At 35.5% G+C, this 27,784-nt stretch overlaps 1 protein-coding gene and 2 pseudogenes across 9 annotated transcripts in view; 2 read left to right on the top strand and 1 right to left on the bottom strand.

Moving 5' to 3' along the window:
- STAU2 (staufen double-stranded RNA binding protein 2) overlaps positions 1 to 27,784 on the top strand; it is a 309,135-nt gene that overhangs the window by 34,189 nt on the left and 247,162 nt on the right. For 6 of the 9 annotated variants that reach the window (XM_007080358.3, XM_042973263.1, XM_042973262.1 and 3 more), the window contains 3 exons: positions 1,823 to 1,953; positions 19,192 to 19,351; positions 27,269 to 27,404. In XM_007080358.3, coding sequence (XP_007080420.1) covers positions 1,823 to 1,953; positions 19,192 to 19,351; positions 27,269 to 27,404 — 427 coding nt within the window. The remainder of the gene's footprint in view (positions 1 to 1,822; positions 1,954 to 19,191; positions 19,352 to 27,268; positions 27,405 to 27,784) is intronic. The other 3 variants (XM_042973269.1, XM_042973267.1, XM_042973268.1) reach the window with 1 other exon arrangement.
- Positions 17,167 to 17,279, bottom strand: LOC122235211 (annotated as a pseudogene).
- Positions 20,395 to 20,518, top strand: LOC122235185 (annotated as a pseudogene).

Genomic DNA, 27,784 nt, shown 5'->3' with positions numbered 1-27,784 from the left:
CCAAATGATCAATAATATGAAAAGATGATTATCTTCACTAGGAAAATGGGAATGCAAATTAAAATAATGGGATAACAAAAAATGTCAAATATCAGATTATCAAAAATTAAAATGCCTGACCATTCAAGTTTGAGGGGAAGTGGTAATTCTCATACTGCTAGGGGAAGGTAACATGGTATAGTCACTCTGCGTGCCATTTGGCAACATGTTTTTACTCGTAAGAGTAAAGAATTGAAGCAACCTAAATGTCTATTAGTAGGGGAAGGGATTAAAAAACCGATATGATATTGTGATAGAAATTATTATTATTATTTTTTAAGTATTTTTTTATTTTTAACATTTATATATTTTTGAGAAACAGAATGTGAGTGGGGGAGGGGCAGAGAGAGGGAGACACAGAATCCGAAGCAGGTTCCAAGCTCTGAGCTGTCAGCACAGAGCCTGATGTGGGGCTTGAACCCACGAATCAGGAGATCATAATCTGAGCCGAAGTTGGAGGCTTAGCTGACTGAGCTGCCTAGGCTCCCTGTGATGGAAATTATACAGCAGTTAAAAGTAATGCAATGGATTTATATAAGTGATAATATCAAAAACATAATTGAAGATTGAAGAAAGTAAGTTATTAAAATTATGTTAATATTATGTTATTACTATTATGTTAAATTATGTTAATATTACTATTAATGTGACTACAAAACCATGTGTATATGTATACATGTATATCAAGACTATATGTTTTTTCGTGGACATACATGCATGCATATATAAACGTATTTTAAAATATCCCAGAGGGATATATTCTAACTTTTTTTTTTAATGTTTACTTAATTTTGAGAGAGAGAAGGAGACAGAATCTGAAGCAGGCTCCAGGCTCTGAGCTGTCAGCACAGAGCCCGATGCTCGGCTGGAACTCAAAAACTGCGAGATCATGACCTGAGCCGAAGTCGGATGCTTAACTGACAGAGACACCCAGGCGCCTCCCAGAGGGATATATTCTAAATTCATACAGTAGTGGTTTCTGCAAAGGATAAAGGGAGCTTAACTGGAATATAATACTTTTCTTTTAATAAAATTAAAACAGTCATGGAACAACTAATTTCAGTTCTAGGTGGTAGGGACGTGGACATTGGTTAAATTATCCTTTTTTGCTTCTTTTAAAATTTTGTTGGGAAAAAAAAAAGAAAAGGAAGTTGCTAAAAAATAATAGTTGGAAGAGCTAGTACTTAGACTTGATTCCCAAGTCTAGAGCTCTTACAGTTAATATGCTGCCTCAAAATTAGAAGGAAAAAAAATCAGACCAAAAGATAAAAAAGGTTGGGGCACCTGGCTGGCTGTTGGTAGAGCATGCAGCTCTTGATCTTGGGGTCATGAGTTTGAACCCCATGTTGGGGGTAGAGATTTCCGAAGAAATAAACTGGAAAAAATGATTTAAGAAGGTAGAAAGAATTTAGTTTTATGGTAATAAGAATTGGGAGAATTGTGTTTATTATAAAATTTTTTTGAGAGGAAAGGGAAGTTATAAATTAAAAATTATTATAATATAATTTAAAAATCTTTAAGCATGTTGTTATCAAAAAATATAGAGAGGGCAACTTAGATACTTAGGGAGAAAGTTACCTTAATTTACTGTTTAAAATGTGGTACATATTTCTGTTGCATGTAATGGAAGACTTTAGATGATTTGATTTTTTTATATAAAATTCATGAAAATAATTTAATCCAAATTTACAATCTAACTTCAATCGAAAAAAGTCAAAACTAGCTTTTCATCCATTTTGTAAAGTCATTCTTCACAAAAACTTTACAGCCTTTTTATTTACAGCTTCTCTCCAAGATAAAATGGCAAACCCCAAAGAGAAAACTCCAATGTGTCTGGTAAATGAGTTAGCCCGTTTCAATAGAGTCCAACCCCAGTATAAACTTCTGAAAGAAAGAGGGCCTGCTCATTCGAAGGTAAGGTTATGAAGAGAGGTGGTGAGACATGCTTATCAAAGTCTATCAGATTTGTCATCTCAGGTTTTAATTGTGCTTCATTTTGCGGGGGAGGGGCAGCAGGTTACCTGAAGGCTCTTAGTCCTATTTTACCAATGTTTAGAAGTCTGTAACTAAACAATTTTATAGCTCATTATGGTTTACAAAGCTCTTTCAGATACAGTACTTCACAAAAATCTTAATGAATCATGAAATGTGAATTTTTGATTTCTGTTTTGTAAATTAGGCAGAGAAAAGTTAATTGGCTTGCTTAATAGTAGTTCATAAGTGCCAGTGCCAGCACTTGAATATGTGTTCTTTGGCTCCCAAGTGCAGTATTCTTTCCATGAAATTATAACTGCTAAAGTAAAAATGGAGACAGAGGAAATCTAGCAACAGTTACCTAGTGAGACATCTTTCCCAATGTGATATGGAATTCTAAGTTATATCATTTATAAAAGTTGTATATACCAGTTATTATTGTTTATACATTCATGTATAATATTGTTCTCTTAAGTGGAAAAGCAGCTTATATTTATATATATAACTTCATGCATATGTTTGTATGTGTACATGTTACAAAGAAGTTTATAATCAATGCATTTATGTTTGAACTCTATTCATATGTTTTAAAAAATCTCAGTTGTACACAGATTTCTTTGATACATTTTTAATCATGGATTTGAAGGTTACGATAATTTTCATAAATTTTTGTATGTTGAAGTAATTGATTCTGTAAAAGTTGGTTAATCTGTATAAAGCAGCTGGCTATTTATTATTTGTTTTCTAGCACCTCCTTCAAAGTAAGGAATAGAAGATGAAACTCAAATCCATTAATTCAGTTCCCTGTTAGAAGCTTTTATGAAGATTTCTTGTCAACAGTTTAATTTATTCATAAACTAATGATTTATGAATATGATATGATTTATGATTCATATCATTTGTGTAGAGAAAAAAGTTGTGGCCTTAAGTCATTTATCCTGACTCTCTTTTAGACGCATTAATTCATATTCATTTCATACTCTTTCTGCCCTTAATCACATTGAACTGTTTGCATTTCTTAGAATGTTTCATGTTTTTTTCATATCTCTCTCCTTTGCCTATCTTGTAGCGCCTCCCTTCCTTGAGGGCATTTTGTTCTTATTCATTTTTGAACACTTAGGTCACATACCACATCTTCTAAACTTCCGTGAAACTTCTCTGATCCCTGCCCTGGGCTTTCAGGAGGACCTGCCTTATGCAGGTGTAGACATTGTTGTGCTGTATGTAATGATGTATGTTGATCATTAGTCTTGTACTAGACTGAGCTTCTTTAGTGTTAATAAATACTTTATTCTTTTGTATTTTATGGTTCCTCTGGTGTCTGTCTTCGTAGCTCCTCATTTCTAATTTCAGGAATTCTTCCTTGAGATAGCTCTTCAGCTTTGAATTTCATGTGAATAGACTAACCTCCGCGTCCTCACATGGTTGTCATTTTGCTCACCTCTGGGTGGTTCCATTATGTTTCTCATGCCTCACTTTTACTCTGACTCATCATGTATTAATTTTTGTTGATTTCACTGTCTACAAAGATTATTGTTCCAACATGCTGACATTTCAGTTTCTTGGGCTTTTCTTATTATCTTGCTTCCATTCTCCTTCAGCCACTCATTCCTGTGATCATATTATTGACATTATCATTACCAATAATTGCAAGGCCCTCCAAAATTTTCATCTCAAGCATTCATCTCTCTCTTACACCTCCTAACTTTCTAGTTCATTCCCTCTATTTGACTTCAGTAGTTCTTCCACACCACAAATCCATTGATTTCTACCATTCTTTTACTCTTTCTCACTTCCCTCAGTCCTCACCTAGTTCTTAACCAGATTAAATTCCATATACCTTGTATAGACCCTCAGCAGTTTTGCTTCCCTTGGTTAGCACTTGCTTGGCAAAATCCCGGCCTAAATCCAAACTCTGCCTTTCCTTCTGCACTGTGGATGGACTAACTGTAGGGCGGCCAGCCCCTCTATTTCTGTGCTAGATCCCAACTCCTCTCACCTATTCAAGGCTATTCCTCTAGCTTTCCCTCTCCTTCCCTCCCCTCCCTTTCTTCAATGTCATCAATTTCCCTCTCTAAAGGACCAGGTTTGTTGTGATCCACCTTCTGGTTTCTAGACAGTCCCAGGACTCTCTTGGGTTCTAAGAAGATTTGGGGATTCTTTTGCCAACCTGTGTTATTGCTCAGGGTGCTTTGGTCATAGACCACCCTATTTAGCTGTAGCTCATTTTTTTTTAAAAGAGAAAGTACTAAAATAATTAGCAGATTCCTAAAGGAAATATAACATTTATGAGTCTAATTTTCATTATTAGTGTTAGAATTAATTTGCTGGGTCTGGATCCCTTTTGTGGAAAGCAAAGTCACTTTCATTGATGTATGTCTATCAGCAGTTTTGAGACATGTAATGTATTTTAATGAACTAAATGATTATCTCTGGCATCAAAAATTTAAACATAGCTCTAACTCATTTGTTTTCTTGGGACATTAACCAGTTATATGACAATATACATATTTGTGTATGCATGCATATATGTTTTTATGTTATATACACACACACCTACAGTAGTGGTTCTCAACCTTGGTTGTTCATTGAAATCACAAGGAAGCTTTAAAAAATACTTATGCCTGAGTCTTAACCTCAGAAATTCTAATTTGATTGGTCTTGGATGAGGCCCAGACATCAAGATTTTTTTTTTTTTAAGCACTCAAGATGACTCACATGTGCACCCAGAGTTGAGAAACATAAATGTCTTCAAGGTAGTGTGGAATTATCTTTTCATACATACTTCTTGATCGGAAATAGTGATCTGTCTTATGTTTACATGCTTTCCTCTTTCCCACACTGAGTCTTATAGAATTGCAGCTTATGGCAACTTTTTTTTTTTTTAATTTTTTTTTTTTTTTAACGTTTTTATTTATTTTTGAGACAGAGAGAGAGCGTGAACGGGGGAGGGTCAGAGAGAGAGGGAGACACAGAATCCGAAACAGGCTCCAGGCTCTGAGCAGTCAGCACAGAGCCCGATGCGGGGCTCGAACTCACGGACCGTGAGATCATGACCTGAGCCGAAATCGGACGCCCAACCGACAGAGCCACCCAGGCACCCCAGCTTATGGCAACTTTTAACCTATGACTATTAAATAAAAAATTACAATGTTTTCCTTGCCCTCTTTTGTTTCTCTGCTCACTTTCAAGTTTAATTCAGAAGTAATTTAGTATACCTTATGTTAGTGTGAGTTACTGTGATATTGCTGTATATCCTAGGTAACTAAATACAGTTCTTCATTTTTTTTATGGATTGTTGTTTGGATTTTTCATATCTCTAAAGAAGGCTATTATAATGTGAGTATAAAGAAAAGAGCCAGAAAGAACACAGAATGGTATTTTCTTCTTTTCCTTTATTTCCCTATTTTGAGAAGTTGTTGGTATGCATGAGTTAAGTGTTGAGAAAGCTCCAGGAGCGGCACTTCAAGGAGGTTTACTTTGGAGTAGCTTTATTATTGAGGGAGACCGTATCATCCAGTGGTCTTGAAGCCAGATAGTCCTTTTTTTTTTTTTTTTTTTTTTTTAAATCTTAGCTAGATTTGTCAGGCTTGATTTTTGCCCTACATTATCCAGCTAATGTAGCCTTGAGAAAGTAATTTAGAGTTTCAGTTGTCTTATCTGTAATTTTAGAAATTATGATATCTGTTCTAGTGTGGTGTAATGGAAGGATGATTTATAAATTCTTGGCAACTATGTTGATGATGGGAGTACTCAGATAATTATGTCATTGCTTGTTAGTAGTATATATGATTAAAAAAATCATTGGTAAAATATCTATTGAGTGTTTGCTATGTGACAGGCACTTTGCCTTTATTGGAGCTTCCTACTCTGGTGTCTTCTCTGATGATGTTTCTTTTTGGATATTGTGGATACAAGTCCTGTATTAGATATATGTTTGGCAAATATTTCCTCCTACTCTGTGGTTTATCTTTTCTTTTTTTAACAGTATCTTTTGAAGAGCAGTAGTTGTTAATTTTGATGAATCCCAATTTCTTCATTTGTTCTCTGTATAGATTGTGCTTTTGGCCTCATGTCCAAGAAATCTTTGGCTCATCAAAGATCATAAGATTTTCACGACATTTTTTCCTAGATATTTTATCACTTTAGGTTTGACATTTAGGTCTTACATTTAGATCTAATTGCCGTTTTGTGTTGCTTTTTGTATGCCATGTGAGATATGGAAGAAGGCTTATTTATTTCTTTGTAGATGCACGTCCAGTTGTTGACGAGATTACCCTTTCTTCACTGCATCACTTTTGCACTTTTGTCAAAAATCAGCTGTCCGTATATATGTTTATTTCTGGAGTCTGTTCTATTCTGTTGATTTGTTTTCTCATCTTTATGCAAATGCTGTGTTTTGTTTGCTGTGGTTTTCTAATTCTTGAAATCTGGTAGTATTATCCCTCTAATTTGGTTCTTCTTTTTCAGAATTGTTTCTTTGCATTTTTATATAAATTTAAAGTCAGCTTGTCTGTTCTATGAAACACCCTGCTGGGATTGTGAATAGAACTGCTGTGAATCTGTAGCTCAGTTTGGGGCAAATTAACATGGTAGAAAAATTGAGTCTCCCAACCTGTGAACAAAGTATCTCTCATTTATCTAGACATTATTTAATTTCTTTCAACAATATTTGTAGTTCTCAGTAGACAGGTATTTTATGTCTTTAGGTTTATGCTTAAATATTTCATATTTTTGATGCTATTTTAAAAATTTCAATTTCTTTAAAAATTTTTTTTTAATATTCATTTTTGAGAGACAGACAGAGACAGAGCGCAAGCAGGGGTGGGGCAGAGAGAGAGAGGGAGACACAGAATCCAAAGCAGGCTCCAGGCTCTGAGCTGTCAGCACAGAGCCCAATGCGGGGCTCGAACTCATGAACCGTGAGATCATGACCTAAGACGAAGTCAGATGCTTAACTGACTGAGCCACCCAGGTGCCCCTAAAATTTCAATTTCTTTTTTTCTTTTGATGTTGACATTTGATTGATTTGATTTGATTTTTTTAAAATATAATTTATTGTCAAGTTAGCTAACATACAGTGTATATAGTGTGCTCTTGGTTTCAGGAGTAGATTCCCATAATTCATCGCCTACATACAACATCCAGTGCTCATCCCAACAAGTGCCCTCCTCAATGCTCATCACCCATTTCCCCCCTCCCCCACCTCCCCCCATCAACCCTCAGTTTGTTTCTCTGTATTTAAGAGTCTTTTAAGGTTTGCCTCCCTGTCTGTTTGAAACTATTTTTTTCCCCTTCCCTTCCCCCATGGTCTTCTGTAAAGTTTCTCAAATTCCACATATGAGTGAAAACTTATGATATGTGTCCTTCTCTGACTGACTTATTTCATTCAGCATGATACCCTCCAGTTCCATCCACATTGTTGCAAATGGCAAGATTTCATTCTTTATCATTGCCAAGTAGTATTCCATTGTATATGTAAACCACATCTTTTAAAATTTCAATTTCTAATTGTTCTTACTGATTTTGGTACCATATAAAAAGAGACCAGTTTTTGTGTATGATTGATGTACTATACTCTGAAATCTTGCTAACCTCACTTATCAGTTCTAGTAGCCTTAAAAAATTTTTTTTAAAAGATTGTATTGGTGGTTCCACATGTCATTTTGAATAAAGACAACTTTAAATCCTACTTTCCAATCTTAATGTCTTTTATTGATTTCTCTTGCCTGATTGGATTGGTTAGAATTTATAGTGCAATGTTGAATAGAAGTGGTTAGAGCAGGTATCTCTAACTTCTTGATCTTATGGGCAATATTGCAGTTTCCCCCCATTAATTATGATATTAGGTGTACCTTTTTTTTTTTTTTGTAGATGCTTTGTATCAGATTGAAGAATTCCTTTCTACTTAATATTTACTGAGAGTTTTTAACATGAATAGATGTTGATTTTTGTCATGTTGGTTCTTCTGCAGTGATTGAGATGGTAATATATGGTTTTTCTGTTTTTAATCTCAATGTGGTGAATTACATTGATTGATTCTCAGATGTAGAATCTACCCTTGAATTCCTGGGATAAAACACCTAGTTATAATGTATTAAAATACTTAGTTATAATCTCATTTCTGTATTGATGGATTCCATTTGTTAATATATATGTATATTTTTAAGTTTTTATTTAAATTCCAGTTAGTTAAAATACAGTATAATATTAGTTTCAGGTGTACAGTGTAGTGATTCTACACTTCCATACACACCTACTCATCACAAGTGCACTACTTACTCCCCATCGCCTATTTTACCCATCCCCCTACCCACCTCCCTTTTGGTAACCATCAGTTCTCTATAGTTAAGAGTCTGTTTCTTGGTTTACCTCACTTTTTCTTTTCTTCCCCCCACCCTTATTCATTTCTTTAGTTTCTTAAATTCCACATGAGTGAAATCATGTGATATTTGTCTTTCTCTGACTTATTTTGCTTAGCATAATACTCTGTAGCTCCATCCGGGTCTTTGCAAGTGGCAAGATTTCATTCCTTTTTATGGCTGAATAAGACTCTATTGTATGTATGTATGTATATGTGTGTGTATCTACATCTATATCTACATCTATATCTATATCATCTAAATCTAAATCTATGTCTATATCTATATCTACATCTATATATCTGTATCTGTATCAATATCTTTATCTATCTGTCATCTTCTTTATTCACCACTCAGTGGACATTTCAGCTCTTTCCATACTTTGGCTGTTGTTGATAATGCTGCTATGAACATTGGGTGCATGTATCCTTTTGAATAAGTATTTTGTATCCTTTGGGTAGAGATTGCACCTAATGGTGCAATTGCTAGATTGTAGGGTAGTTCTGTTTTTTTGTTTTTTTTTTTTCTGTTTCAAGTTTTAATTTAAATTCTAGTTAGTTAACATATAGTGTAATATTAGTTTCAGGAGTAGAATTTAGTGGTTCATCACTTACATATAACATTCAATGCTTATCATAAGTGCCCTTCTTTTTTTTCTTTTTTAATTAAAATTAAAAACATTTAAAAAATTTTTTTATTAAAATATTAAAAAAATTTTAATGTTTATTTTTGAGAGAGGGAGAGAGAGAGACAGGAGAGAGAGAATGAGTGGGAGAGGGGCAGAGAGAGGGGACAGAGGATCTGAAGCAGACTCTGCGCAGACAGCAGCAAGCCTGATGTGGGGCTCAAACTCATGAACCGTGAGATAATGACCTGAGTCAAAGTAGGACACTCAAATGACTGAGCCACCCAGGCACCTTAACAAGTGTCTTTCTCTTTATTTATTTATTTTATTATAAATTAAAAAAAAAAGAAATACTTATTTAGAGAGAGAGGGAGACAGAGCATGAGCGGGGAGGGGAGGATGGGCAGATAGAGAGGGAGACACAGAATCTGGAGCAGGCTCCAGGCTCTGAGCTGTCAGCACAGAACCTGATATGGGTCTCGAACCCACGAATATCGAGATCATTACCTGAGCTGAAGTTGGATGCTCAACCGACTGACCCACCGAGGGGCCCCATCAACAAGTGTCTTTCTAAATATCTATCGCCCATTTAGCCCATCCTCCTGTCCATCTCCCCTCCAGCAACCCTCAGTTTATTCTCTATGGTTAAGACTGTCTTTTATGATTTGCCTCGCTTTTTCTTTCCCCTATGTTCCTCTGTTTTGTTTCTTAAATTCCACATATGAGTGAAATCATATGGTATTTGTCTTTTTCTGACTGATTTATTTCACTTAGCATAATACACCCTAGCGCCATCCACATTGTTGCAAATGACAAGATTTCATTCTGTTTGATGACTGATATTCCATTATATATATACCACATCTTCTTTATCCATTCATCAGTTGATGGACGTAGGATCTTTCCATAATTTGGCTATTGTTGAAAATGCTGCTGCAAACATTGGGGTGCATATGCCCCTGCGAATCAGTATTTTTGTGTCATTTGGGTAAATACCTAATAGTTCAATTGCTAGATTGTAGGGTAGTTCTTTTTTTAATTGAGGGACCTCCATACTGTTTTCCACAGTGGCTGCACTAGTTTGCATTCCCACCAACAGTGTGAGAGGATTCCCCTTTCTCCACATCCTCTCCACATCCAATACCTGTTGTTTCCTGTGTTGTTAATCTTAGCTGTTCTAACTGGTGTGAAGTGATATTTCACTTCATATCTGTATGTCTTCTTTGGAAAAATGTCTATGTCTTTTGCCCATTAAAAAATTTTTTTTTTAATGTTTATTTACTTTTGAGAGAGAGAGAGAGAGAGACAGACAGACAGAGAGAGCGAGCACGAGCAGGGGAAGGACAGAAAGAGAGGGAGACACAGAATCCGAAACAGGCTCCAGGCTCTGAGCTGTCAGCATAGAGCCAGACACAGGACTTGAACTCACAAATGGCGAGGTCATGACCTGAGCCAAAGTCAGACGCTAAACTGACTGAGCCACCCAGGTGCCCATCTTTTGCCCATTTTTAAACTGGATTATTTGGTTTTCGGTGTTGAGTTTTATAAGTTATTTATAGATTTTGGATATTAGTTCTTTATCAGGTCATTTGCAAATATTTTCTTCCATTCCATAGGTTGCCTTTTAGTTTTGTTTTGTTTCCTTTGCTGTGCAGAAGCTTTTAATTTTGGTGAAGTCCCAAGAGTTGATTTTTGCTCTTGTTTCCCTTGCTTCAGGAGACCTATCTAGTGAGAACTTGCTACAGCCAATATCAAAGAGGTTATTGCCTGTATTCTTCTCTCGGATTTTAATGGTTTCCTGTCTCATATTTAAGTCTTTCATCCATTTTGAATTTATTATTTTTTTTGTATGATATAAGAACATGATCCAGTTTGATTCTTTTGCATGTTACTGTCCAGTTTCACCAGCACCGTTTGTTGAAGAGACTTTTTTCCATTGGATATTATTTCCTGCTTTGTTGAAGATTGGTCATACCATTGTGGGTTCATTTCTGGGTTTTCTATTCTGTTCTATTGATCTTTGTGTCTATATTTGTGCTAGTACCGTACTGTCTTGATCACTGCAGCTTTGTAATGTAGCATTAAGTCTGGAATTGTGATGCCTCCAGCTTTGTTGTTGTTTTTTTTTTTTTTTTTTTCCCCAAGGTGGCTTTGGCTATTTGGGGTCTTTTGTGGTTCCATACAAATTTTAGGATTATTTGTTGTAAGTCTGTGAAAAATGCTGTGGTTATTTTGATAAGGATTACATTAAATGTGTAGATTGCTTGGGGTAGTACAGGTATTTTAACAATATTTACTCTTCCAGTGCATGAGCATGGAATGTTTTTCCATCTCTTTGTGTAATCTTCAGTTTCTTTCATCATTGTTTTATAGTTTTCAGAGTCCAGATCTTTTACCTCTTTGGTTAAGTTTTTGTTTTTTGGTGCAATTGTAAATGGGATTGATTCCTTGATTTCTCCTTCTGCTGCTTCATTTTGGTGTATAGAAATGCAACAGGTTTCTGTATGTTGATTTTGTATTCTGTAATTTTACTGAATTTGTGTATCAGTTCTAGCAAGTTCTGGGGTGGGGGGGGGTCTTTTGGATTTTTTATGTAGAGTATCATGTCATCTGGAAATACTGAAAGTTTGACTTCTTTGCTGATTTGGATACATTTTATTTCTTTGTGTTGTCTGATTGCTGAGGCTAGGACTTCTACTACTATGTTAAATAACAATGGTGAGAATGGACATCTCTGACTTGTTCCTGAAAGTAGAGGAAAAGCTCAGTTTTACCCCATTAAGTATGATATTAACTGTGGTCTTTATTATGTTGAGGTATGTTCTTGGTATGTTCTCTCTAACCTTACTTTGTTGAGGTTTTTTTTTTTTATCATGAATGGATATTGTACTTTATAAAATGCTTTTTCTGCATCTCTTGAGAGGATCATATGGTTCTTATCCATTTATTTATTTGTTTGTTTGTTATTATGTTTGTTTATTTTTAGAGAGAGACAGAGACAGAGTGAGAATGGGGGAGGGGCAGACAGGGAGACACAGAATCCAAACCAAGCTCCAGACTCTGAGCTGTCAGCACAGAGCCCAATGAGGGGCTCAGACTCACAAACTGTGAGATCATGACCTGAGCTGAAGTCTGATGCTTAACTGACTGAGCCACCCAAGCGCCCCGGTTCTTATCCTTTAATTAATATGGTGTATCACATTGCTTGGTTTATGGATATTGAACCACACTTGCAAATGGGAATAAATCTCACTTGATCATGGTGAAGGATTCTTTTAAGGTACTGTTGGACAAAACACAATTTGATAGTATTTTATTGAGAATTTTGCATCAGTGTTCATCAGGGATATTGGCCTGTAGTTCTTTTTTCGTGGAGTCTTTGTCTGGTTTTGGTGTCAGGGTAATGCTGGCCTCATAGAATGAATTTGGAAGTTTTCCTTTCATTTCTTTTTCTTTGGAATAGTTTGAGAATAGGTATTAACTGTTCTTTAAATGTTTGGTAGAATTCCCCTGTGAAGCCATTTGGCCCTGGACTTTTGTTTGTTGGGAGATTTTTGATTACTGATTCAGTTTCTTTGCTGGGTATCAGTCTGTTCAAGTTTTCTATTTCTTCCTGTTTCTGTTTTGGTAGTTTATATGTTTGTAGGAATATATCCTTTTTTTCCAGGTTGTCCAACTTGTTGGCATATAGTTTCTATAATATTCTCTTATAACTGTATTTCTGTGACATTGGTTGTGCTTTTTCTTCTCACATTTGTGATTTTATTTATTTGTGTTCTTTGTCTTTTTGATAAGTCAGGCTAGAGATTTATCAATTCTATTAATTTTTCAAAGAAACAGCTCCTGGTTTCATTGATCTGTTAGTTTCTATATCATTTAATTTTTGCTCTAAACTTTGTTATTTCCCTTCTTCTGCTGGCTTTAAGCTTCATTTGTTTTTCTTTTTCTAGCTCCTTTAGGTGTAAGCTTAGGTTATTTATGTTAGATTTTTCTTGCTTCGTGAAGTAGGACTGTATTGCTATATACTTCCCTCTTGTGACTACTTTTGCTCAATCCCAAAGGTTTTGGGACATTGTGTTTTCATTTTCATTTGTTTCCATGTATTTTTAATTTCTTTTTTGATTTCCTGGTTGACCCATTCATTATTTAGAAGAATGACTTTGTACTCTTGCCGGTTTTTCTTGTGTTTGACCTCATAGTATTTTGGTCAGAAAATATGCATGGTATGATCTCATTCTTTTTGTACTTGTTGAGGCCTGATTTGTGATCAATTACGTGATCTATTCTGGAGAATATCCTATGTGCACTTGAAAAGAATGTGTATTTGGAAGCTCCTGTGTGGTTCAGTCGGTTAAGTGTCTGCTCTTTATCTCAGCTCAGGTCTTGATTTCAGGGTCTTGAGTTGAAGCCCACTGTTGGGCCCCATGATGGGCATGGAGCTTACTTGAAGAAAAACAAGAAAAGAAAATAATGTGCATCCTACTGCTTTAGGATGGGATGTTCTGAATATATCTGTGAAGTCCATCTGGTCCAGGGTATTATTCAACGTCACATTTCCTTGTTGATTTTCTGCTTATGTGATTTATCTGTTGATGTAAGTTGGGTGTTAATGTCCTCTACTATTATTGTTTTATTATCAATGAGTTTCTTCATGTTTGTTATTGTTTTATATATTTAGGTGGTTCCACGTTCGATATATAAATATTTAAAATTACTAAATCTTCTTGTTGGGTAATCCCCTTTATTATGATATAGTCAAGTCCATTTGCATGATAAGTGTTTCTCCATCCCCTCACTTTCAGTTCACAGGTGTATTTTTTTTTTTTTTTAATTTTTTTTTTTATTTTTTAATATATGAAATTTACTGTCAAATTGGTTTCCATACAACACCCAGTGCTCATCCCAAAAGGTGCCCTCCTCAATACCCATCACCCACCCTGCCCTCCCTCCCATCCTGCCCTCCCTCCCACCCCCCATCAACCCTCAGTTTGTTCTCAGTTTTTAACAGTCTCTAATGCTTTGGCTCTCTCCCACTCTAACCTCTTTTTTTTTTTTTTTTTCCTTCCCCTCCCCCATGGGTTTCTGTTATGTTTCTCAGGATCCACATAAGAGTGAAACCATATGGTATCTGTCTTTCTCTGTATGGCTTATTTCACTTAGCATCACACTCTCCAGTTCCATCCATGTTGCTACAAAAGGCCATATTTCATTTTTTCTCATTGCCACGTAGTATTCCATTGTGTATATAAACCACAATTTCTTTATCCATTCATCAGTTGATGGACATTTAGGCTCTTTCCATAATTTGGCTATTGTTGAGAGTGCCGCTATAAACATTGGGGTACAGGTGCCCCTATGCATCAGTACTCCTGTATCCCTTGGATAAATTCCTAGCAGTGCTATTGCTGGGTCATAGGGTAGGTCTATTTTTAATTTTCTGAGGAACCTCCATACTGTTTTCCAGAGCGGCTGCACCAATTTGCATTCCCACCAACAGTGCAAGAGGGTTCCTGTTTCTCCACATCCTCTCCAGCATCTATAGTCTCCTGATTTCTTCATTTTGGCCACTCTGACTGGCGTGAGGTGGTATCTGAGTGTGGTTTTGATTTGTATTTCCCTGATAAGGAGCGACGTTGAACATCTTTTCATGTGCCTGTTGGCCATCCGGATGTCTTCTTTAGAGAAGTGTCTATTCATGTTTTCTGCCCATTTCTTCACTGGGTTATTTGTTTTTCGGGTGTGGAGTTTGATGAGCTCTTTATAGATTTTGGATACTAGCCCTTTGTCCGATGTGTCATTTGCAAATATCTTTTCCCATTCCGTTGGTTGCCTTTTAGTTTTGTTGGTTGTTTCCTTTGCTGTGCAGAAGCTTTTTATCTTCATAAGGTCCCAGTAATTCACTTTTGCTTTTAATTCCCTTGCCTTTGGGGATGTGCCGAGTAAGAGATTGCTACGGCTGAGGTCAGAGAGGTCTTTTCCTGCTTTCTCCTCTAAGGTTTTGATGGTTTCCTGTCTCACATTCAGGTCCTTTATCCATTTTGAGTTTATTTTTGTGAATGGTGTGAGAAAGTGGTCTAGTTTCAACCTTCTGCATGTTGCTGTCCAGTTCTCCCAGCACACAGGTGTATTTAGGTCTAAAATGAGTCTCTTGTGTATAGCATATAAATGGGTCTTGTTTTCTTATTCATTCTGACTCCCTGTGTCTTATGATTGGAACATTTAGTCCATTTACCTCAGAAGAATTATTGATAGATATGTATTTAGTACCATTTTATTACTTGTTTTGTCTTTGTTTCTGGAGATTTTCTCTGTTCCTTTCTTGTCTTTGTCACTTTTGGTTTTTCCTTTCCACTTAGAGAATTCCCTTTAACATTTCTTGCAGGGCTGGTTTAGTGGTCATAAACTCTTTTAGTTTTTGTTTGGGAAATCTTCATCTTTCCTATTCTGAATGATAGCCTTGCTGGATAGAGTATTCTTGGCTGCAGATTTCTCCCATTCAGCATGTTGAATATATCATGCCACTCCCTTCTGGCTTGCCAAGTTTCTGTTGAGAGATCTGTAGCTCACCTTTTGGGTCTTCCCTTCATGCCACGTCTTCTTTATCCATTCATCAGTCGACGGAAACTTGAGTTGTTTCCATAATTTAGCTATTGTATGTATAATGCTGCTGTAAACATTAGGGTACATGTATCTCTTTGAATTAGTATTTTTTTAATTCTTTGGGTTATTACCTAGTAGTGCAATTGCTGGATCATAGGGTAGTTCTACTTTTAACCTTTTGAAGAACCTGTTTCCAGAGAAGCTGCACCTGTCTGCATTCCTTGTTAATATTTTCTGAAGGATTTTTACATTTATCTTTATGAGAGATATTGGTCTGTAGTTTTGGTTTATACTGTTTTTCTTAATAGTATCTTACTCTGACATTAGTATTCAAGTAATCCTGGCTTCATAGAATAAGTTGAGGAGTGTTCCTCCTTCAATTTTTGGGAAGAGTTTGTGGGAATTGTTATTATTTCTTTCTTAAATACTTAGTATAATTTATCATTAAAACTATCTGGACCTGGAGGTTTTTGTTGTTGTTGTTGTTGTTTGTGGAAAGATTTTAAACTGCAGATTCAGTTTCTTTAACATATATAGTGCTATTCAGGTTACTTATTTCTTCTTGAATAAGCTTAATAATTGTGTCTTTCACAGAATTTAAGTTGTTAAGTTTATTGGCATGAAATTGTTAAAAATACTCCCTTTTTATCTTTTTATTATTTTAAGAATCTGGGGTGATATCACTTCTCTCATTTCCTGATACTGGTAATTTATGTCTTTTTTTTTTTTTTTCCAAGATTAGTCTGTTTATAGGTTTACCAATTTTGTTGACCTCTGCAGTGAACCAGCTCTTGGTTTTATAGAGTTTATTTTATATTTCGTTAATGTTTGCTTTTATCTTTATTACTTTTTTTTTCCTGTTAACTTCAGATTTGATTTGCTCTTCTTTTTCTAGTTTCATAAGATTAAAGCTAAAGCTAACTTATTTGAGACCTTATGTCTTTTCTAGAATAGGTATTTGGTGCTAGAAATTTCCTGTTAGTACTGTTTTAGTGTTACTTTCCAAGATGTGGTGTTTTCATTTTTGTTCAGTTTAAAATACCTTTTAATTTCCCTTTTGATTTAATCTTTTACCCTTTATTTAGAAATGTGTTATTTAGTTTCCAAATGTTTGGAAATTTTCCAGAGATTTTTCTGTTATTAGTTTATAACTTAATTCCATTGTGGTCCGAGAACATACTTTGCATCACTTGAATCCTTTGAATTTATTGAGACTTGTTTTATGGTCCAGAATATTTTATTTCTTGGTGAATGTTTTGTGAGAAATAGAGGACAAATGTACTTGTTAATTGTTATATCACTTATTAAGAGGAGAAGGCATTGAATTTCTGATGTAAATTGTGCATTTTCAACTTCTCTTTGCAGTTCTATTAGTTTTTGCTTCATATATTTTAAAGCTGTGTTACTAGTTGACTAAATGTTTAAAATTGTTATGTCTTCTTGATTAATTGGCCCATTTATCATGAAATAAACTTTGTTATCCTTGGTATTAATCTTTACTCTGAAATCTACTTTGATATTAATATGGCCATTCTGACTTTTCTTTGATATGTTAGCATGGCACATTTTTTTTTCTATCCCATTGCTTTTAAACTATGTCATCCTTGCAGGGGCCATGCTAATCTTTAATCTTCTCTGTATTGTTCCAATTTTAGTATATGTGCTGCTGAAGCGAGGACTAAACTGCGTCTTCATAGTTGAAATGCAGTATTTGTAGGTAGCATGTGGTTGGATTTTGCTTTTGACAGTCTCTACCTTTCTAATGGGGGCATTTACGTCATTTTTTAAAAATTTTCACAACAATCCTATGTGTTCTTTTTAGTGCCATTTTACTAAAGAAGTAAGGAAACAGAAAGAATAAGTCATTTTCTTAACTTTGTATATAGTAAATGGTAAAGCTACCACTTAAACTCATAAACAGTGCGTCCCATGATTCCTACTGGAAATTATTGGGGTTCTTTTAATTTTTTCCAGTTTTATTGAGATATAGTTGACATATAACATTGTATTAGTTTTAGATGTATAATAATCTGGTGGGATTCTGTAGAGAAGTTTCTGAAAAGCATAGGATTGACTTGGATACATTTGTATTTTATAGAGTGTTTATGTTGATGGTGGTAAGGAGGATAGTGTGAATGGGAAAGTCTTATGTTAAGAGAATGATGTTAGGATGGTCTCATAGTAGTTTAGGAGAGAGAGGTTGATATTCTTTGCTAAGACATTGGCAAAGAGTATAAAGAGAGGAGGCCAAATCTGAAAAATATTTTTGAAGTTGAATCAGTAGTTTGATAGTTGTTTGCAGGAAAGAATGATGAGAGAAATGGAGGAGATAAGTAAGACCACTCAAAGGTGTCTTGCCTGTGAGCCTAGGAAAATAGTGACATCTACAAGATCAGGAGGCAGGAGAGTTTAAATCATACAGACCAATCATAGGGTGAAAAACCAGACAAATCCAGATTATGGCATTCTTTTGTTGTGTTTTTTTCCTTTCATGACATTGACATTTTTGAAGAGTTGAGGCCATTTGTCATGTAGAATATATGCCATTATCTAGGTTTGTCTGATTTTCCCCCTATGATTAGATTCAGGCTAAACATTTTTGGCCAGGAATACCAAATAGTTCTCATTGGGTCGTATCAGGAGGTACATGATACCGTTTGTGTGATTATGGATGATGCTGACTTTAATCAGTTGGTTAGGGTACTTTCTACCTGACCTCCTTTCTACAAATACACATTTATTTCTTAGTAATTGTAATACACATATATTTTTTACTACTTTGTATTCCTACAAATTAGTAAGCTATCTGTGGAGTAAAACAGCAGATTATGTGTGTATTTTATAACTTAATCCTCCATTTTAAAGGTGAATAAGTTTTGGGTTTGTATGGAAATAATGGTGTGGATGGAATGTTTGGATGGCAAGGGAAAGAGTAGGTATGAAATGAAGATGGACAGATAGAACTTTTGTGCCATGCTAGAATGGGAAAAATTAAAGGTTTTTAGCCTGAAGTTGGGGTGTTGGATTTGAGGGTTTTTTTGGTTTTTTTTAGAGAGACATTTGAGAACTACTTATGACATTAAAATTAACAGAATTTGGTGACTGGTTAAATGTTGGTTGTGGAAGATTGAGAGTTTCCTGGTGACACAATATTCAGTAAGGTTGCCTGGTTTTTGACTAGATTGTATTAAGTATAAAATTTAAGGAATTAGATTTTGTAAGTGTTACAGAGACAGGGCCTTGTGGATTTTCTTACAGTTTCTCTTATTCTTTATTCTGCTGTTTTTTTGAGGACTGTTTGAATGATTAACAATATGAATCTATTTAGGGAAATGATTTCTTCTTGATTTATTCTACCCAAAATGCACACTTAGAGCTGCCACTAAGCCTTCAAATAGGATAGAACAGAATCTGGTACAATCTCTTAAAATTATTTCACTGGTAGAATAAGATTTTTGTTGCAAATAATCTGTAAGGTCACCTCTAGCTCTAAAATTTTGATTCTGTGGTGTATCAGTTTTTCTCTCAGACAGCATATTTTATTTTGTGAAAAAATTTAATGTTTTCTTTGTCTCTTTATGTTTTTCGAAGATGTTCTCAGTGCAACTGAGTCTTGGTGAGCAGACATGGGAATCCGAAGGGAGCAGTATAAAGAAGGCTCAACAGGCTGTTGCTAATAAAGCTTTGACTGAATCTACACTTCCCAAACCAGTTCAGAAACCACCCAAAAGTAATGTTAATAATAACCCAGGTATGGCCCTGACTTGTTTCCTTCTGTTGTGTTGTTGTGTTCTGTATGTGTTATTCTCTGTACTTCTCTTTACAGCAGGCTGCTTGTATAGCTAACAGGTATTAATAGCTCACCTGAAAAAAACTGAATAATAATTAAAGGTGAGAGAATGAGGAACGTCATTGTAATTATATTAAAAATTTGCTTTGTGGATACTCCAAAGATGCATTATTTACATTTTAAATGTTGATAAAAAGACCTTTGGATACAAAGACCAGAGAGTATGACTGAGTTTTTTTTTTTTTTTTAAGTTTTTAATTTTAATTCCAGTTAGTTAACATATGGTGTTATATTAGTTTCAGGTGTATAGTATAGTGACTCAATAATTCTATACATTACTATCTATACAGTAGATATTATATCTATACAATATGTCTATATTGTATTATATCTATGCAATAGATATCACTTTAAGTATTTTTATGATGGAGTAAAAAAAAAAAAAAAGACTTTTTCCTGCCAAAAATGACTCTGTAATGTATTTAACTGGAGTTCCTGTGCTTATGCTCATAATCGCCTGATATTTATTTCTTTCTCATGTGGCATGTGCTAAGTAGACACAGACTCTCCTTTCAAGAACTGCTCTTTTTAAAGCTCCATGAATTTCCTATTACTAGTCCTTTTGCTTCTGTTCAGCTGATTTTAGTATTTATTAAGTAAGCTTAAATAAACCAAAATGTTACTACAGTAAAGAAACACACCTGTATTGAAGTCAGTAAGAGATTGTTTCCTTTTATAATTTTTAAAAAATCTCTTCAGATTACCGATTGATCATTAGTGCCACACCACTGCCTCTATGTATTATGCGTTTGCTTTTATATATTTAAGAGATAGAAAACATTTTTCTTTTCTGTGAAGATTTTACAGCTGTGTACATAAAGCATATACATCAGTGGTAAAGATCAAGTACCAAGTGAATAATAACAGCCGTCAGTATTACAAGTAATGATAAACTTGGATGAGAGTAGTTGAAGGAAGATAAGGTGTTTGAATGGAGCATAGACAGCTTGGTGCAGTGGCAGTATCGTAGCCAATGAGGTTTATCCGAGGCGTGATTATTGCTAATTGAATGGAGAGTAGACAGGTATAGAGGTGAGGAAAGAATATTCTAGGTGGAGGGAGTACTCTGAGGAGAGGCATTGGAAATAGGACTCTGGACTATGGGTTTGGTTAAAAAAAAATTGGTTAAAAAATTTTTTGGTTTAACCAAAAAAATTTGGTTTAAAAAAATTGTTTTTTAATTAGATCAGGTAGGTGACTAGGAAGAGATAAGACTGGAGATAAATTAGGGTTGAACTGTGATGAACTTGAATGCCAGGTTTAGGAGATTAAATTTTATCTATGGTTTAGGAGGTTAATGTTTACAAGCTACTGGATGATGTGTTTAAAATGGCATTTTAGGAAGTTCAGTTTAGTATGTGGATTGAAGGTGGAAAATGCTAAAAGCAAGATCAGTTAGGAAGCCATAGATTATGGGTGAAGAAAGAAGAAAAGAAACTCCTGTGCATGAGGTACTAGACACCCTCTGCTCTGCAGTAGTACTGGGAGTGGCAGTGGGAGTGGAACAGAAGCACAAGTATTGCCGACCCAGTGGTCGAAGCCATGTTAGAGAACAAGCTCTTCAGGGCTTATAGTATGAAGCAAGAGCAGCCTGTGCCCATCTCTGCCTCAGGTCCACTGTAGAGGATTAGACTGGGAGGTGAACCAGCAAGGAGTCAGAAGGAAACAGGAGAGTCCGAAAGATCAGTGGAGATGAGTTTCTGCTGTTGAGTGTTTCAGTGAGCTGATAGAGTAGATTTTTGAAGGTAAAGTTTTAAAATAGAGCATAATATTGCATACCAGCAAGTGCACAAATTACAGTTGTAGAACCTTGATGGTTTTTTGCACTGTGAACACTTTACCAGTACCTGTGCCCCAGAAGCCTCCCTCATTCCCCCTTCTAGTGGTTAAACAACTCCAGAGGAAGCCACTGTTCTGCTTATCTGTCTTAAACTTGTTGTGCCTGCTTGTTGGAATCATACACTATACTTTTTTGTGATAGCTTGTTTTTCTCAACGTTACATCTGTGAGACTCATCCATGTTGTATTTAACACTATAGTGTTTCATTGCTATATAGTATTCTATTGCATGAGTGTAATCTACTTTTCATTGTACTATTGATGGACATTTGGATTGTTTCCAGTTTTGGGCTCTAAGAAATAAAACTGTTGTCAACATTCTTGTATGTATACATTTTTGTTGCGATGGACCTAATACTGGAACTGTTGGGCCATGAGTTATGCATGTATTCATGTATAAATCAAATCAGAAGATGAATTAAGACCAGAAGTTGATGAGCATACACAGAAGACAGGTATCTCAGCTACTGTTCTTACATCAGTCTTTTATTCCTAGACCTATTGAAAAGATGAGAAAGCTATTGAGGCATCAGTTAGACACAGTAAGGAAACTATCACAGTTTTGGTCAGAAAGAATAGTTAATTAGAACAATAATTAAAGGATGTCCTTGAAGAGAGAATTTCCCTGGACATTCAGCTGGAAAAACTTTGACCACTCTCCTACCTATAAGCCAGTTGCTGTGAACTGTGAACATACCCATTTTTAAGTGTTTTTGGGGGCCCAAAATGTTTTGTTCAGCTCACTACTTAGTTCAGCATTAAATTTTATGATTCGCTTTTGCCCCATATGTTCTCCATTGTATTTAAGTATCTTTTATTTTTTAATTTCAACAACAAAAATGGTCAGGATGATTAAAAAAAAAAAAAAAAACAAACCCAAACCCCAAAACCCCCAAAGCATACATAAGGCATATAGGTGTTATGTGCCTGTAGTCCCAGCTACTTGGGAGTCTGAGCCAGGAGGACCGGTTGAGTCCAGAAGTTCTGGGCTGTAGTGTGCTATGCCAATCAAGTGTCTGCACTGATGTAGTGCAGTGGGATTGATATAGTGACCTCCTAGGAGTAGGGGACTACCAGGTTGCCTACGGTGGGGTGAACCAGCCCAGGTTGGAAACAGAACACGTCAGAGTAGTGGGATTGTGCTTGTGAATAGCCACTTCACTCCAATCTGGGCAACATAATAAAACCTCCTCTGTTTTTGCCCGTCCCCAGTTTAGGGATGTGTCCTGTGTCTAAAAAAAAAAAAAAAAGTTTGCCCCTTTCCAAGTTCATACTTAAAAAAAAAACCACATGCATAAGAAATACATACAAATACATAATGTCAGACTATAATAGTGTATTTCTTAGCTATTCTTCGGGGGTATAATAGTAATTCAGTGTAGTTTTAATTTGGATCCCTGGTAACTAATGATGGTCAGCATCTTTTCATATGTCTGTTGGTATTAAGATCTCTGTTGTCGAGTGCCAGTTGAAATAATTTTCCCGTTAAAAAAAATGCAGGGGTGCCTGGGTGGCTCAGTTGGTTAAGCATCCAGCTCTTGATTTTGGCTCAGGTCATGATATCCCGGTTTGTGGGTTTGAGTCTGTGCTGGGCTCTGTAGTGCAGAGCCTGCCTCGGATACTCTCTCTCTCTTTCCCCCTCTCTCTGCCCCTCCCTCACTCATGTGCTCTGTCTCTGTCTCAAATAAGCTTAAAAAAATAAACTTTTTTGGAAATGAGTTCATACTTATGTAAAGTTTGTAAAAAGAGTACATAGAGCTCCTTTGTACACTTCATCCAGATTCCCCAATTGTTAACATTTCTGAACCATTTGAGAATAAGTTGTGGACATTTGATCCCATTTCCCTTCGTACTTCAAAGTATTTTTTCCCAAGTACATGGCCATTCTTCTGACAGGAAGTTAACATTGATCTCGTATTATCATGTAATGCAAAGATTCCATTTTGGTTCATTAATTGTCCCAGTAATATCCTTTGTAGGCCTGTGATCTAATCAGGATCATGTACTTAGTGTTTCTTTTCATTCTACTTTAATGTGGAATAGTTCCTTAGAGCTTCTTATCTTTTATGACCATGACATTTTGAACAGTACAGGCCACCTCATTTGTAGAATGCCCCTTGATTGAGTTTATCTGGTGCTTCCTCATGATTTATGCATTTTTAGCATGAATATCCCAGTGACCTAGTTTTATCTCAGTGATATATAGCAGGACACACCCCATTTTGATTTGACCCATTGGTGATGACTTTTGTCACTTGGTGAAGAGTATGTTTGTAGGGTTCTCTATTGTAAAGTTAGTTAATAAGTATGTTTTCTTATTATATAATAAGAAATTAATAAGGGTTTAATTAGTGTTTTCTGAGGAAAAACTTTGAGACTATATAAACATTCTGTTTCTCATCAAAGTTTGTATCACGTACCAGATTTGGCATCTATTGATGATTCTTTTCTGAATCAATTAATATTCTAAAGAGTGCCAAAGGGTGATTTTATCTGTCTGTCTGTCTGTCTGTCTCTTTTTGTGGTTTAAAACAACAGAAATTTATTCTGTCTCAAAGGGTGATATTTTAATTCCATTTATTTTAGATCTGTTAGTTGGCATTCTACCCTAGAATTTTCTTTCCCCTCATTTTTCTGTTTGTTCATTTATTTATATCACTATAGACTCTTGGATTCCTGTTTTGCTTACTGGTTTATAATCTATCATTATTTATTTTGGTTCTCAATTTGTCACAGACTTAGCCAGTGGTATGAACCTTTCAGGTTGACTCCACTGTCCTTCTAGCGTTTCCTCAGTTTTCTTTGAGCATTTCTTACTGTCTGGCACAGTAAGAGATTCCAAAGGCATCTCATATTATCCTTGTCCTGGTCCCAGCACCAGCCATTTCTTCAAGGCATCTTGGTTGATTAATCAGTTCATTCTTTGAACGAATATTTATTGAGTGACTGCTGTGCTCCAGGAACTATTCTAACTTCCTACATAGCTGTTTCCTGAAGTGTTAGTATTATGTAGCTCCTTGAAAAGTAGTTGTGGCATTTTTCTTCCATTTTTCACATAATAGGAATCCACAATTGTTGTTATATACGTTTGTATATATAATCAATTAACCTTGTTCTGTTTTTCACTGATAAATACAGAAGTTTCCTTTAACATACCGAAAAACCGATAGAAATGGATTCTGTGTTGACTGTGTCAACCTTGCAGCCATGTAACACATGAGGATTCTATGTAATGATTATTTTTATGCAACCTGGGTGCAGCTCTCACATGGTGGAGTGGTACTTAGAATTATTATTTGGAGGTTCTCATACTTTAAAGTTCTTCTTTAACTGTTTTCTGTGAAAGCATTTCTGTGTAGGTAGAGAGGCTGTGTGCATGCAGAGATTCCAGTCTGGTTCTTTATTAAACAGGTGGGGATACTTCACTCTAAGTGTTGAAACCTCTTCAGCCTGGTGTGCACTTGTCTGCTTCTTCTCCACTCTCCTTCACACAGACCAGTGTCTAGCATTTCGGTGAAGAAAATATACCAGCCTTACTTTCAAATGAAGAATTTAGGGGCGCCTGGGTGGCTCAGTCGGTTAAGCGTCCGACTTTGGCTCAGGTCATGATCTCACGGTCTGTGAGTTCGAGCCCCGCGTCGGGCTCTGTGCTGACAGCTCAGAGCCTGGAGCCCATTTCAGATTCTGTGTCTCTCTCTCTGCCCCTCCCCTGTTCATGCTCTGTCTCTCTCTGTCTCAAAAATAAATAAACATTAAAAAAAAAATTCAAATGAAGAATTTACATGAAATCATTTATTGATTCAAATGATATGAATATAATACTTTTACCTGGCTTGCCACCCAATTTTGGTATAGGTGGGAGGACATTTATATGCCATTAGTGCATTAAAATCACCTTACTGGTGCTTTTTAAACTCACAGTTTCTTATTTATTGCCCTACTTAAACGATGAGGTCTTTTAAGCTTTTTTTTCTTTTTGAACTTTATGCTATCTGTGTCTGTATGATTATGGCCAAGTCAAATTCGGAATGACATAAATCTTAACAACTGATTGATCAACATGCTAGTTATTAAACTACGATCTTTATGAAAGAAGAAAAACTTAAACCTTGAAAGGCATAGACTGCTCGTTGGTGTTAGGTCTTTAGAAACTTTTACACAATTTCTAATAAAGTTAACCATAAACCTACTCTGCGATCTAGCAATTCCACTGCTAGGCATATACCTGAGAACTTACTGTGTATGTCTCTGCTAAAACATTGTGGCTTTATACTTGTTCCCAACTGGAAACAACTCAAATGCCCCATTCATAGCAGAATAGATAAACTAATGTATTTATTCAGTGGAATACTATTCAGTGATAAAAAATGTTTGAAATACTGATATATTTGACAAAATTTCTATGTTGAGTGAAAAGCAAGATAGAACAATACATGTTCAGGTTTGAAGAACAGGCAAATCTCTGATGACAGAAGTCAGAATAGGTAACTCGGGGAGGTGGGTGTTGCCTGGAAAAAGGCGTGATGGAACTTTCTGGGTTATGGAAATGTTCCTATCTTGATCTGAATGATGGGCACTGAGTGTTTACATGTATAATAATGTGTGGATCTGTATGCTTAAGGTTTGTGCATTTTACTTATCCTTTGGTAAAATCCTGTAGGAAAGAAAGAAGGAAAAGAGAATCCCTTTATTCTTGCCTTTCTCTTCCTCTGCCCTGAGTATTGGTATTAAATTAGGGATTTGGACTAATTGGACTCGCTATTCAATATGTTAACTGTGCTTTGCTGTTTTTCTTATGCTTATCTTTTCCTTCTTTGCCTCCTCTGTCCTTCCACTCTCTTTATTTTTCCCCTTAACCTTGGTTATAGTTCCTGTCCTTATACTCTTTAGCGGCTTCACTTGAACGCTTTAGAAATGAGATATGAAGTGAGCATTATAGACTCTTGATGGATTGCTTATGCCATGGCTGCCAGTTGTGCATTTGTGTCCGGCTCTCCCACCCCTGGTGGGTCCTTTCTGCCAGCCCCAGTTTCTCTGCTGCAATAAGTGGGCCCATGTTTGTACGTGATGAACGGAGTCTTAAATGTATGTTGCAGAAGGCGTAATTCAAGCAAAATAGTGTATATAGAATTTACACTGATTACTACTTTCTCTGAAAACTTTAGATTCCTTTGTATAATTTGTTATATGGAACATATATACATATGTTTTACTAAATAGCCTCTTTTGGTACTCAAAATAATACGATGTAATAATTTACATTGTGTGTTATTTATTATGGATTTTTCAAATTGTCAAAAAAGTAGAGTAAATAAGATAGTAAACATCCCTATACCCACCACCAGCTTCAACAGTTACCTTGTTTGTCATCTGTCTCTCCTCTGGAATTATTTTGAAAGAAGTCTCAGATACATCACTTCATCCAAAAACGCTTCAGTGTGTATCTTTAAAGATTATTTATACAAAGCATTAGTATATTTGCTTTGTCTTGTATGTGATAGAAACTCAAAATTTAGTTTTATTAGGTAAGTCCAAGAATTACTGATGACCCTGTATTCATTGCTAACTTCAGCTGCTTGATTAGCAAAATATAAAAATATTCACAGATGATAATGTTTTTAATGATTAAATAACTGAAAGCTTCGTGGGGTGAGTAATTTATGCTGAAGTTCAGTACTTTATAATATTCGAATTAAGCAATCTATGAGTCTTGTGTTTCCCTTGTTTTGAAATAGTATGACTTTCAAATTGAATTTTTGGTCATGAATATAAAAAAAGGTTGCCAAAACCCCAAAGAGATTTCATTAGAAACAATTTTCCTGTTCATGTAGTTTGTATTTACATCCCTGAGACCATCATACAGACAGGCCATTGACTCCCACCTTCTTTCATGGTAATGACATGTAATGTAAGTATGGCTTGTGTGATTTATTATGGAAATATTTCACTTGTGTGCTTTTAATATTTTTTTTTAAACAGGTAGTATAACTCCAACTGTGGAACTGAATGGGCTTGCTATGAAAAGGGGAGAGCCTGCCATCTACAGGCCATTAGATCCAAAGCCTTTCCCAAATTATAGAGCTAATTACAACTTTCGGGGCATGTACAATCAGAGGTTTGTATGTCTTCTTTGGTTTTGTTCTCATTTATTATTTTATGCACATTGTAAAAGTTTCTAAAACTCAAAGAGTATTTGCAATGTGAAGAGAATTTACTTTGGGCATTTTGCATGGAATTTAGATAAGTTGGGCTCAAAGGAATATTTAAAGTAATATATTTTTAAAAGTAACTGGTTTTCAGGAACTAGTTTTTATAGAGTCATGAGAGCCCTGTATTTGTTGCAAGCAGGACCATGTTTTAAAATCATGCCACAGTATAGTGCTGAGTTCTCAGTTGACTTGTAGATACTTAGCTTAGCTAGTGTTTTTCTTAATTTGTCCAAATACATTACAAACATGAGTATTTTTAATTTATAGGAAATTTGTTGGAAGAATT

The sequence above is a fragment of the Panthera tigris genome, chromosome F2 (assembly GCF_018350195.1).
Source record: "Panthera tigris isolate Pti1 chromosome F2, P.tigris_Pti1_mat1.1, whole genome shotgun sequence".
Classification (NCBI taxonomy): Eukaryota; Metazoa; Chordata; class Mammalia; order Carnivora; family Felidae; genus Panthera; species Panthera tigris.
Note: the sequence above shows the minus strand (reverse complement) of the source record. Positions and strands in the feature narration are given on the sequence as shown.